This window comes from Opisthocomus hoazin, chromosome 8, assembly GCF_030867145.1.
Source record: "Opisthocomus hoazin isolate bOpiHoa1 chromosome 8, bOpiHoa1.hap1, whole genome shotgun sequence".
In the NCBI taxonomy this organism is placed as follows: domain Eukaryota; kingdom Metazoa; phylum Chordata; class Aves; order Opisthocomiformes; family Opisthocomidae; genus Opisthocomus; species Opisthocomus hoazin.
Window position 1 is genome coordinate 74,287,342 of NC_134421.1, and position 13,588 is coordinate 74,300,929.

General features: G+C 51.7%; 1 protein-coding gene across 5 annotated transcripts in view; it reads left to right on the top strand.

The window, feature by feature from the left end:
- The window catches only part of PPP6R2 (protein phosphatase 6 regulatory subunit 2), a 130,586-nt gene that overhangs the window by 72,079 nt on the left and 44,919 nt on the right, over positions 1 to 13,588 (top strand). For all 5 annotated transcript variants that reach the window (XM_075429028.1, XM_075429030.1, XM_075429031.1 and 2 more), the window contains exons 6-7: positions 7,708 to 7,773; positions 9,540 to 9,652. In XM_075429028.1, the coding sequence (XP_075285143.1) occupies positions 7,708 to 7,773; positions 9,540 to 9,652 (179 nt within the window). The remainder of the gene's footprint in view (positions 1 to 7,707; positions 7,774 to 9,539; positions 9,653 to 13,588) is intronic.

Genomic DNA, 13,588 nt, shown 5'->3' on the forward strand with positions numbered 1-13,588 from the left:
AACCCCAGGCACCAGCACAGGCTGGGGCTGAGCTGCTGGAGAGCAGCTCTGCGGAGAGGGACTGGGAGTGCTGGGGGACGACAGGGTGACCAGGAGCCAGCAGCGTGCCCTGGGTGCCAAGAAGGCCAATGGGATCCTGGGGTGCACGAGGAGGAGTGTGGGCAGCAGGGCGAGGGAGGTTCTCCTGCCCCTCTGCTCTGCCCTGGGGAGGCCCCATCTGCAGTGCTGGGTCCAGTGCTGGGCTCCCCAGTTCCAGAAAGATGAGGAGCTACTGGAGAGAGTCCAGCGCAGGGCTGTGAGGATGAGGAGGGGACTGGAGCATCTCTGCTATGAGGAGAGGCTGAGGGAGCTGGGCTTGTTCAGCCTGGAGAAGAGAAGGCTGCGAGGGGACCTTCGAAATGCCTCTAAATATGTGCAGGGTGGGGGTCAGGAGGCCGGGGCCAGACTCTTTGCAGTGGTGCCCAGCGACAGGACAAGGGGCAATGGGCACAAACTGGAGCAGAGGAAGCTCCAGCTGAACCCGAGGAAGAACTTCTTCCCTCTGAGGGTGCCGGAGCCCTGGCCCAGGCTGCCCAGGGAGGCTGTGGAGTCTCCTTCTCTGGAGATATTCCAGCCCCGGCTGGACGCGGTGCTGTGCCCCCTGCTCTGGGTGACCCTGCTTGGGCAGGGGGTGGGACTGGGTGACCCCAGGGGTCCCTGCCAACCCCGACCATGCTGGGATTCTGTGATACTGTGTCATAAATTCCTGTGTGTCATCGTCTTCTGTTAAACAGTTTCCAGCAGATGGATTGCTCTGTCCAGATGTTAAACCCTCATGCCAGTGCCATTCATGAGCAGTGCTGTGTGTTTACAGCGCGTCTGTGAACGCCGTGTTCGGGGGGTTCCCTGTTGGCACATCTTCCTCCACGCAGCACCTGGTGATTTGGGTAGGCATCCTGTGCCATAGATTTTTGGCTAGCTGGTTAGCAATTACTTTCGTAGCACAGTGACAACAACTAAACTTGGTATTTTAAGGTTTCCCTAGTATTGGTGCACTGTGTTGCTGGATGGTATCTAAGGAGGCCTAACACCACATCAGGGTCTCCAGGTTGCACTCCAGCTACTTCCCAAGTAGAATATGAATGCCACCTGAACACCAAAATGCCTTCTGCGTTGTGTTTGTGTGACTTGGCAGAGGCTGAAAACTTTGCTGACCAACTGAAGTTTGAGAAGCGGCGTTTTTCACTAGAAAGTGCTGCTGTCGAGGGCACATCACGTAGGGGTGTGAAAGACCACTTCTCCACTTGGCACTGCGATGCTGGCCAAATCCTGCTGTGATCTTCAGTTGGTTTGTTTCGTGTTGTCTGGAAAGGTAGCGTTTACAGGGTCGGATTTATGAAGGTGGTATCTTCAGTTTTTACATTCTGCATAACAAGTCCCACAGCACCTCTCCTTAGGGATCTGATGTCCACGTTGTTGCTTTGACTCGGTAAGTCAGAGACTCCCTGATAACTGCACAGGAGTCTGATTCTCCGGGCTACTGTTCTAGAGATCCTTCTCTAAGGATAGCTGTGATAGCTGGACGGTGCTGGTGGCTCCATTCTCTGCTCTGGTTTCTACTGAATGGACCTTCCAAAATGTGTGCTTGAAGGGGCCTTGCCTTCGCCATGCTCAGGGGAGCAACTCGGATGTCTGAGTTACTTCTCCCAAGTAACCAGCGATAGGATGAGAGGAAATGATCTCAGGTTGTGCAACGGAAGGTTTAGACTGGATATCGGGAAAAATTGAATTTACTGGGAGAGTGGTCAGGCACTGGCCCAGGCTGCCCAGGGCAGTGGGGGAGTCCCCATCCCTGGAGGGGTTCAAACACTGTGTGGCTGTGGCACTTGGGGACAGGGTTTAGCAGGCATGGGGGTGTTGGGGTGGCGGTTGGACTGGGTGATCTCAGAGGTCTTTTCCAACCTTAATGATTCTGTGATTCCATGATGTTAGCCAGGGTGGAGGTTCTCACTGTCCCGGTGCGAGCGTTTGACTTCCAGTGCCAAGTGAAGCTGGGTCAGCAATTCCACGAGGGCTGCAAGTTGGTATCGCCGCAGAAGGAGGCAGTCCTGCTTTCACCTTCTCACTGCTTGCTCTGCTGGTCCAGCTTCTCTTGAACCATTGCCAGCTGGACCGTTCCTGTGGTTGTGAGGTGACATGGGCTAGGGGACTGAGCCAGCTGAAGACACCTCTCTTATATTTGTATTTTTTGCCAGGATTTTTTTCAGCCAGCTCAGTTCTTTGGTTTGGGTTGGATTTTTTTTTGTTGTGTGGACATGTGCAATGATAAGGGAGGAGTGTGAGCAGAGAGGAGGTGGCAGTGACTTTTTTAATGTTCTTAAACTGTTTGCAGAACTACAGTTTGTGGTGGTTTTTACCTTTCTCTTCCTTGATCTCTAATCGAGGGCCTAGAGTTAACATGAAGATATGATAATTCTTGATCTGTTTCCTTCTGTTCATGCTGAAAGGAGGTTGTAGTGAGGCGGGGGTTGGGCTCTGCTCCCCAGGAACCAGCGACAGGACGAGAGGCGATGGCCTCAGGCTGTGTCAGGGAGGGTTCAGGTTGGAGATTGGGGAAATTTCTTTGCTGAGAGAGTGGTCAGGGGTTGGCCCAGGCTGCCCAGGGCAGTGGGGGAGTCCCCATCCCTGGAGGGGTTCAGACACTGTGTGGCTGTGGCACTTGGGGCCATGGTTTAGCAGGCATGGGGGTGTTGGGTTGGCAATTGGCCTTGATGATCTTAGAGGTCTTTTCCAACCTATGATTCTATGCATGACGAAGAAATGCTTCATTTTTGTAGCTTGGGTTTTGTTATTTTGGAGAGCTGTGCCATCAGGAAAAAAACCTTGCTAGCATGTGCTGTTCCTCCATTCTTCTGTCCAGAGTCGGACAGAGGCACCACTGCACAAGGACCCTCCAGCTTCAGCAGCCCGTGGGTAGGTGTGATGTAAGTGTAATGGTCTGTTGTCTGCTTTGCATCTTTACAGCCCTGTCTCCTCCTCTGGACTCTCACAAGAGGAAATATTAGAAGTGTCTTCATCGGAAGGCTCTAGGGAGGTCCTTCCAGCAGGCTTGTCTTTCAGGCACCTACATTTTGATATCCTTGGACAAATCTGGCAGCGTACAGATGGATGACAGCCTATTCCCTTTGATCGGGGTTATTTGATCCTGGAATATCTGTGGCTTTGTGAAAGAATCAACCCTTACTTTAAATAATTTACTTCTTGTGCAGCAAAAAAGCTCAGATACGGGTTGCTTCTTGAAGCATTTTTAATATCAGGACAGATAAACGGTGTCAAGTCTGCCCTCTGTCTGCGTGTTCCTAGGATAAAATCTTACCTAGAAAAGTGTGAAGAGGCACAGCGGCTGTGGGAAGACTCCCCGTCTGATTTTGCTGGCAGTACTGGGAATTTATGTGGAGCGGATGCAGTTATTCTGGATACCTCTTCTGCACTTCATCCTCTCGTGCTTGCCTGAGTGACAGCAAGTCGAGCTTCTGTTGGATGAGCTTCCCTGAGGAGAGGAGCCCATCTTCCTGGTTGAGGTCTGGAGGAGAGAAGCCGCCATGGCTCAGCTGGAGCACGGGGGGTCACTGGGACCTCGCTGCCAAGCCCCACCTTTGGGTTCAGCCACTGGACAACCTGGCACCGTTTCCTTGGTAATCGGGAGAACGCGATCCCTGTTGTTCTGAAGAGAAATCTGCTTGTCCAGGGGGGATCTGTTTCTTCGCCCTGGTGAAGAGCGCCCAGGCAGAAACCTTCTGCAGAATCCCCTCGTGAGCCCTGTGCCACCACGGTTGGACTGATGGTCCGGTTTTCGCCTCCCGTAGCCAGGGTATCGTGCAGCCTTTTTGTCAGAGCCTACCATGGGTAGTGATCATAGCACAGAAGAAAAACCCACTGCATGTTGTCCTGCTTCTCTCTGTTGCTCTCATGGGTAGCAAACTACAAGAAGAAAAAGGGCATGTTCTTCAGGCTGTCGTTACCCTGAAGAAACGGTAGCTCCCAGGGCTGGATCAGACCAATGCAGGTATCTTGTAACAAAAACTGTCCCAGTGCATGATCAGTCCTCAGTCAAGGAGAGTTTGATGTCAGTACTTGAGTGAAGTGACTATTGACGTTGTGATCCTTGAAAGGTTGGACAGCTTGGTCTGTTGATTGTTGCAGAGTCCCTTGCTTGGCTACCATCTTAAATAGTGAGGCGTGAGGTTTCTTTGCTGTGGCTGAAGAGGAATACCCAAGGCAAAGTCACGCTGTTGTTAGGTGTGTCTTCAGCAGGTTGTAGAAAACATGTTTTGTTGAAGTCCTAATATAACAGGCTTTCTTAAGCATTGACTCTGCAGGATCTCAAAGATTCATTCCTAGCATAATGCAGGTGGGAAGACCCCCAAGGAGGTCCAGTTGCCTCTACAGAGCAGGTCCCGTTAAAGTGGATTGCTCAAGGCCTTATCCCGATGAGTTTTCACTGTCTCCAGGAATGGAGACCTGTCTGGGCCCTCTCCCAGTGTTTGATCACCCTCAAGGGGAGCTTTTTTTTCCTGATGTCTGGTTGGAATTTCCCTTGTTGCATCTTGCGGTTCTCATCCCGGCACGGCACCTCCAAGAAGAGCCTGGCTCCATCATCTCTCCCCACCCCACCCCAGTCACAGACTGCAGTAGTGTCTCCCCTTCTTCTCCTCTCCGGGCTGAGCAAACCCCACGCTCAGCCTCTCCTCTGACCCCATGTGCTCCAGCCCAAACCATCTTGGGGACCTCCATGGGACCTCATGTGCTATTGCAGTGTCTGTCCTGTGCTGGTGAGCCCTAGCCTGACCCCAGTACCTTGATGGGTCTCACTGGTGCTGAATGGAGGGGAGCAATCCTTGCTCTCACGTTGCTGGCCCTTGGGCCGTCGTGGGCTGCGATGTGGTTGGGCCTCCTTCGCTGCAGGGGTACGGCGCTGACTCCTGGTGTAAGAGGTCCTCTAAGGGCCCTCTTGGCCTCTTCTGCGAGCCATTCTTTGTTCAGATGAATGCTCGTGCTTCACCTTCTTCGTTGCTCCTCTCTGTGGCCATCCGACTCCCCCCAGAGCCCATTAGTATGGAAGTCCAGGCAAACGGAGCAAACCTTCTTATCCTTGCTTGTTGGCCAACTCCCAGTTTTAATTGATGAGGCCCATAGGCTCAGCCAGGGTGGGGCTTGAGGGACGACGTTGATGCAGAATAAAGCTGAAACTACAGTGGAGGGCTGGGATTTAACTTGCTGAGCCCCCCAAGGGAAAGAAAATACATTGAATGCAGGAGTGTTAGTAAATATTTTTCTTCTGAGCTGTGGAAGTCATAAGTGTAGATGGAACCTCGATAGGTAAAAATTCCTCTGCTGACACGGGCTGGCGGGTAGGTCCTGCACGAAGCCACAAACAGGCTGAAGTACCCACTGTGCCCTATCTGTGGAGCTTGTGGTTCGAAGAAAGGAAACTTGCAGGTAAGAGTGGATGTCAGTAGGTTTATTTTTATTGAAGTTGTGCATTTGTTAATACTGTGGGAATACCGAGGGGCTGCAGTCAGAATCTGGGCTCGTGGTGGTGCTGTGTGAAGATGGGTGTGAGACCGGCGATGCAGAATGGCACAGGCAAACGTAGCACAGAGGAAGGGAGAGGAGGGATGGGTGGGTTTATTGTTGGCGAGACTGCCAGTGGGCATAACGGAGAGACACGAGCAGCTGGTTTTTGGAAGATACAAATGAGGAGAAAGTCATGAATCTTGATGAAACCGTTTTGATAAATTGCCAGTTAACAGCTGCCTGAGCTGTCGTCTGAAGACCGAGACTTAGGATTCGAAAGAAGGACTTCAGTAGTCGTATCCAAGCACAGGGAGGTGGGGGAATCACAGAATCACAGAATGGCAGGGGTTGGAAGGGACCTCTGTGGATCCATGCAAGCTTGGGAAGATGCTTGCAGACTAAATGAGCCAAGAGGGAGTGGACCGTTGCTTTGTTAGTGGAGTGGAGATGGCAAGACTGATGTATTAAGACACAGCAGGGGTCAACTCTGCTGTGATGATCGTGGTAGTTTTGATGCTGGGAAACTAGACACCAGTGGAAGAATCTGAAGAGATAGGTTGGTGGAGAGAATGATGAGGAAAATTGTCGTAGGAACCCGATTTTGGAACTTTTGGGTAAACTGTATGTCAGGAAGAAGAAATTACAGCAACCAGATCTGAAAATAAGGTCTTGAACGAAATACTTGGTTTCCTATCCTGGGAAGATTTTTGGACAACGTATGTTTGCAATAATAAGGGCCATCGGAAAGGAGACAAAGTCAGATGTTTCAGATTTAGTAGGTAAACAGCAGTACTCTTCATGGGAAAGTCACTAAAAATGGTGATCTGGAATTTTTATTTGAAGTCAGACATATGTCATGCTCAGTGTGACATCGGAGAGGAGGAGATCTGTAGGACAGTTATCAGAGCAAAGCTGGTGAAGAGTCAGCGTAAGGGTTGTAGTTGAAGTCATGGATAGATAACAAGTGAGCGTTCAAGGGGAGAAGATACGCAGGGCCTTCTTACAAAGCAATGAAAGGCAAGAGACTGTTCATTTTCTCCACGACCCTTACGAAGAGTGGTGGAAGTTCATAGGGTTGCAGAAACCTCCAGAGTCTTTTTCCTGTTAATGAATGTTTGGTCAGTTGTTTGGAAAGCAGCTGAGAATCGTAGAATCATAGGATGGTTTGGGTTGGAAGGGACCTTGAAGATCATCTGGACCGTTCATTTTCTCCGTGACCCTTACGAAGAGTGGTGGAAGTTCATAGGGTTGCAGAAACCTCCAGAGTCTTTTTCCTGTTAATGAATGTTTGGTCAGTTGTTTGGAAAGCAGCTGAGAATCGTAGAATCATAGGATGGTTCGGGTTGGAAGGGACCTTGAAGATCATCTGGTTCCAACCCACCTGCCATGAGCAGGGACAGCTTCCACCAGCCCAGGGTGCTCAGAGCTCCATCCAACCTGGCCTTGGACACTGCCAGGGAGGGGGCAGCCACAGCTTCTCTGCGTTAGTTTGACTGATCTGACTGATTAGTTGGATCGATGTTAGACATCCAGCCGTCTGCCTGGAGTGAGGACTGTAGAAATCCGGGTGAAGATGGTTGGGTGGAAATGAGAAGTTGAGCTTGCAGGTGAGACTGGGGAGGACAGAGGTGGAAGGTGTCATTTGCAGATGGCGTAGTTGGTCTGCGTGCAGTCAGGAAAGGGAGATAAAGTGATAGCCTGCACTGAGCAAAGGAATTAGTGTGAAGTTGGGGTGGAGCAAGGAGACGAGGTGTAGCGACAGGGTTGTTGTGTCGTCTCAAAGTCGGAGAAGTTACTTAGTGTAAACAGGAGTAAGAATGTAGGAACAGGAATTGGCAGGAGAAGAGCCTGTTGGTAATTACGCTGGTGGGGTTTCGGATGAGGCAGTGCTGGTGACTGAGCTGCTCGATGCCTTCTGAAGGTGTTCAGGTGTTTGGTTCCATGGGCAGGCTGTATGTAGTGACGCGAACGAGAACGCCTCTCTGTGCCTGGGGACGTTTGTATGCTGCCGGTGGCTTTGGTGACGAAGCAGAAGGAAGGGGCTTCCCCTCTCCAAAGGCCTGTGTTACGCAAAGCTGCTCAAAGATCCTCTTGTTCTGAACTCCGTGATATCAAACAAGGGTTTTCTTTTTCCTTTCCCTCTCCCTCCAGTGGCTCAATGAAGCAAAGATTATTCAGAGACTCGTGGAGCTGATCCATTCAAGCCAGGATGAGGACGTGAGTATGACAAGAGGAAGGTTCGTCTTTGGGGCTGACGGGTCCTGTAAGGTCCGGAAGACTCTCTCGGTCTCTTCCATAACGCCCGGGTGACTTACGGAAGGAGGTGATGGGGGATGATCTGCATGGGTGGACGTCCCATCCTCTGGTTGCTCAGTACTCAAGCGGTTTGTTGTGGTTTTAATCTGGTTTTGACTTATTTTACTACAGCTTCATTCTGCTGCTGCATCCGTTTGTCTCAGTATCACAGTGGTAACTTACTTGGCTTTAAGAAGGAACTTGCTGTTTAAAACAGACTGTTGAAAAACTTTAAATTAACCAGTTCCCTCCAAGTTTCAATTCTTTTTGGACCATGAGTGAGTAGGTGTTTTGTTGTCAGATCTACAAGATGCAATTCTCTGAGCCCATGAAAAAGATGTGCTGTGTATTGAATTTTATGAGTGATTTTTTTTTTTCCTTTTTATTTTTTATTCAATAATTTTCACAAAACGTGCGAGCCAGAAGCTCCAAGCCTGGATTTCAGTCTCCTACAGTACCATTCCACGGCTGGGTGTCGCCCGCTGTCGCTGAGCGGCGAAGCGTGCTGGTCTCTGGCTGGCTCGCTGTGACGTGGATGAGGCCGAAGGCTCCTGTTAACAGATCCCTGCGGGTGCCAGCAGCAGAGTGAGCTGGATGGCACTGGATGCTCTTGGTGTCGCGTTGATGCCAACGCTGTGATGGCCTCATCCCATCACAGAATCACAGAATCACAGAATAGTAGGGGTTGGCAGGGCCCTCTGTGGGTCACCCAGCCCAACCCCCTGCCCAAGCAGGGTCACCCAGAGCAGGGGGCACAGCACCGCGTCCAGGCGGGGCTGGAATATCTCCAGAGAAGGAGACTCCACAGCCTCCCTGGGCAGCCTGGGCCAGGGCTCCGTCACCCTCAGAGGGAAGAAGTTCTTCCTCGGGTTCAGCTGGAGCTTCCTCTGCTCCAGTTTGTGCCCGTTGCCCCTTGTCCTGTCGCTGGGCACCACTGGAAAGAGTCTGGCCCCGGCCTGCTGACCCCCACCCTGCAGATATTTAGAGGCATTTCCAAGGTCCCCTCGCAGCCTTCTCTTCTCCAGGCTGAACAAGCCCAGCTCCCTCAGCCTCTCCTCGCAGGGGAGATGTTCCAGTCCCCTCCTCATCCTTGTAGCCCTGCAAAATTAGGGAGAAAACAGGGGAAGGGACAGGCGGGTTTTATGCCTTCAGCAGTGCTGCCTCACGGGTGACTGCGAAATGACAGCGTAAGAGCTTACGCCTACAGTAGCTCCTGAGAGTCTTTGATTGATAGCCAGCATGAGGGGATTAATTTATCAAAATACTACTTTAATGCCTTTTAATACATAATATTTAAATTGTAAAGGATTTTATCAAGGCATTTATTTTTCTTCATGCAGGAAACCTCCTGAGTAGTGACAAGTAAGAACGAAATGCTTGTATTTGAAATTTGCAAGTCAACACACTTGGTCAGGAAGATCAAAAAAAGAGCCCTCACTTTCTGAAATCTTTCCTGCATTTAATCATTAAGTTCAGGAAGACCACCTCTTTGATTTTATAATCTGTTAATGCTTCCAATAATCCGCATCAGTGTTGTATTTGACAGGTGAATAATCTAGAGCGTGGTAGCACTTCTGTGGAAACGTTCTGGTTTGTTCAGCTTCTTGCATTCCCAGCGACGTGGAATTTTCTCCAAGAGCCAAGCAGAGACATTAGCGCTGAAATGTGCCCTGTGTCTTTGCTTGCAGAGGCAATCGAATGCTTCCCAGACCCTGTGTGATATCATAAGACTGAGCAGAGACCAGAGCAATCAACTCCAGGATATACCTGAGCCTGACCCACTTCTCACAGCACTGGAATCGTAAGTACTGGTCGGAGGAGTGTTACTAAACGCGTTGCTACTCACAGTGTTGCTGACGGATAGCCCTCGAGAGACACAAACTGCGTGTCAGGCCTTTGCTTGACTCATGACTTTTGAGCCAATATCGCTTTTAAATTGAGCTGCCTCTGTTGCAGTTTCTGGTTTTGGGGAGCTCAGCCTGAAGGCGGGAGCTCGGGGTTGGTGCTCCCCAAAGCTCATGGCCCGATTCAAGACAAGGCGACGCTCGTGAGCGTGTTAAAACGCTCAGAGAGGAGTTTGGAGGAGGGTGAACGGCGATGGCAGCAGCTGAGGGAAATCCCATAAAGGCAAATCTGAAGATTCCTGCATTGATGGTGTTCCTTGGTGCCAGGTGTAGTCACATTTTGCCGTCGGGGCCGAGGCTTTGGTCATACTTGGCCAAACAGTGGCTGTTACTCCCCTTCCACCACAGAGACGGGTCTCAGATCATGAAGTTGCTGTTCTTCAAAATGGGGAGGAAAATGCTGCGACAACGGGAGGAGTTTCTCACCACCGTAGCTCACATGTCCCCATGTGCTTTGTTTTGCCCCGGGGGGTTATCAGCTTGCCTCCCAGCCTTTGCTGGGGTCTGGCTGCACGCTCGGGGTGTCCTCTGTGTTTGGCTCCTGAGGCAGATATCGGTTGGAGAGTTCTTAACTCGTGTGAATCCTGAGCTGCATGCGCTCGCACGGGGATAAGGTGATGCGGGGGTGCTGCCTGATTTGCCTCACCAAAGGCCACCTGCCTGCCTGCTGCGTGGCCCGAATCAGGAATCTCCCTGGTTTTAATCTCCAGATGGGGTTGAACCCAAAAGAAATAAGCCTGCACGCTTTGAATCCCTCCCTGGTCATTGCAAAAGCTGCTCCGTTGGTTAGTGGCTAGATGGGGAGAATTCAGGTCTCTTCTCTCGCTGTACCATCCCCGTGGATCCCCTAACGCAGCAGAGTCAGCATCAGGGGCTGCTTTTTCCTCAGAGCCCTCTCACCTGCGACCACCGTGACCTCTCACCGTGCCTCGGAGCGTTGTGCGGTGCTTGAGAGGACACGTCACAACGCACACGTGTAATTGGTTTAACCATTTTCTGCCTTCTGCCCGATAAACTTAGCAGACAGGATTTGTAAGCAGAGATATTCCTGTGTGTGTTGGGCCTGGGTAAGCAGGGAAGGTTGGGGAGTGTTTTGTCGTGTTCGCGGGTGAACTCACAGAATCACAGAATAGTAGGGGTTGGAAGGGACCTCTGTGGGTCATCCAGTCCAACCCCCCTGCCGAAGCAGGGTCACCCACAGCAGGCTGCACAGGACCTTGTCCAGGCGGGGCTGGAATATCTCCAGAGAAGGAGACTCCACAACCTCCCTGGGCAGCCTGTTCCAGTGCTCCGTCACCCTCAGAGGGAAGAAGTTCTTCCTCGGGTTCAGCTGGAGCTTCCTCTGCTCCAGTTTGTGCCCATTGCCCCTTGTCCTGTCACTGGGCACCACTGCAAAGAGCTTGGCCCCATCCTCCTGACCCCCACCCTGCAGATATTTGTAGGCATTTATGAGGTCCCCTCGCAGCCTTCTCTTCTCCAGGCTGAACAAGCCCAGCTCCCTCAGCCTCTCCTCGTAGGGGAGATGCTCCAGGCCCCTCACCATCCTCGTAGCCCTGCGCTGGACTCTCTCCAGTAGCTCTTCAACTCGCACTGGACCAGGACAGCAGCTGGCTGGAAGGTAGCCTGGCACCAAAATACTGGCAGAGAGGGGGGGCGAGTGATTCCTGGGGTTCGGAAACTTTTGGGGGGGGTGTTGTGTTATAAGGGATGGAGGAATTTGGCAGAAAATAAACCCCCTTGCGCTCTAACTCTGCTCACCGGAGTGGGAGGCTGAGTGTGGCGAGGTTCAGATCCTGAGCGATGTCCAATTTGCCGCTGCCAGTCCGGCCGCGTGCGATCCGCGCATGGAACTGCCACGACTCTGGGCACGCTCCCAGCGCTCTGCACCCTCCGTCCAGGCGTGCTCAGGAACTGGCACGGCCACGTTTGGTCCCGTTCAGGGACAACTGGGTGCTGAAACGGGGCAGTTTGGTTTGTGACAGAGGTTTTCTGAACTGCCGGTGACAGGGACTGTCTGCGAGGAAGCCTGGGCAGATATAAACGCGTGAAAAGGTGATAAATAACACAGCCTGGCTGCAGACACGAGGGAGTAACTGTTCCCGAGAAAAGCGCTCGGTTTGAGTCTCAGCCCAGGCGTCCCAGGGGGGAGAAGCGAGGCTCAGCCCCTCGGCCGGTCCCGGCTGGTGGAGGCATCTGAGGTGGGGTTTCCCGTGACTTGCTCACGGTGTTCTCTTCTTCTTCTCCCCAAATCCCCCATTTCCCTGGCTATTTTTATAGCCTTTCTACCGTTAAGGTGGAGTTTGAGTGACTGCAGTCACACAGACCTTTTATCAGCGTTGGTGTAAAATTCTCTCTCTCCACGTTTAAAGGTAGAGTTCACCAAAAATCGAGGGCGCAGACTCGAGGAGGGGTGGTCGCACCTCGGAGGCGGGGAGCCTTCGGGATGGAGGTGTGTTTTGATATTAAAATGATATTAAACCGAGCAAAGTTCACGAGAGGATAGCACTCTGGCAAGGTTTTGTGAAGCTGTTGGCTCAGGGGGCCAGAGGAGCTGCTGATCAGTTCCAGAGGAGCATCTCTTCCCGCTTTATCCTCCCGGACCAGGGCCACGGAGTCTCCCCCCGCTCCATCCTCCGTGCTGTGGGGCAGGGAGCTGCTGCGTGAGTGGATTCCTCGCCTGCCCGCTGCGGCCGGGTCCCATCCTCAGAGCTCCTTTTGCTTTCCCTCACTGGGTGAACACTGCGACGTTTTCACATAAACCTTAATTTTCAGATGTAAAACCTTAATTTTACTAACAATTCCACAGGGTGTTGGGTGGTTCGGAAGATGTAGTCTGGTGATAAATGGCACTCGTGTGCAGTCAGCAAAAGAAACATTTGCGGTATTTCAGGTTTTCTGAGTTGCATTTGACAGGAGGTGTCCTCTCGAACAAAGGAGGTGAGGATGCTCGTGGTCCCAGCTAGCGGTGCCTCCAGGCAGCTCGCAGTCCAACCTGGAAGGATGTGTTTCATTTGAAGGTTTTTTTTTTTGGTTTGCATTGTTTTTTAAATCCAGAACTAACTTCTCGAGTGCTACTGAGGGAACAGATTGATGAGCAACTTGCGCTTTCAGAGAGTATTTTTTTTAGGAGTTATTTCCCAGATAACGTTAAGCATGAGCTGCGTCCCAGAAAATGTGGGGTTTTGAAGTCGAGTCTGTTCCCTTGGCGTTGTTTCTTTGCTCTTTAGAATGTAGTTTTGAATTACTCCTGTTCACCTGTTGACTGCTTCCTGTGTTTGCTTCAAACCTAAAAACATTTGCTGGAGGTTCACCGTGACGTTAAGACCAAAAAAGCACCTAAAAGCGCCATTTTGACGGAACAGGGATGGAACAGGAGGCTTGCAGTGAAGATCAGAGCATCTAGAACTAGGGCTCAAAATTCCTTCTACCTGTTTTTGTCAACCCAAAGCTTTCTGAACTTCTGTGACGTCGCTGCTGTTTGATTCTGAGCTGTCGGTTCATGGGTGGATACTGGGGACCTGTCCATATTGACAGGAATGATGTTGGATTTTCCGCACAAATCGTGTCCCTGGTTGGGGAGCCCTCGGCATCTCATCAAGTCACAGAATCACAGAATGAATCCCAGCGTGGCAAGGGTTGGCAGGGACCCCTGGGGATCCCCCAGTGCCACCCCCTGCCCAAGCAGGGTCACCCAGAGCAGGCTGCACAGCACTGCATCCAGCCAGGGCTGGAATATCTCCAGAGAAGGAGACTCCACAGCCTCCCTGGGCAGCCTGGGCCAGGGCTCCGTCACCCTCAGAGGGAAGAAGTTCTTCCTCACGTTCAGATGGAGC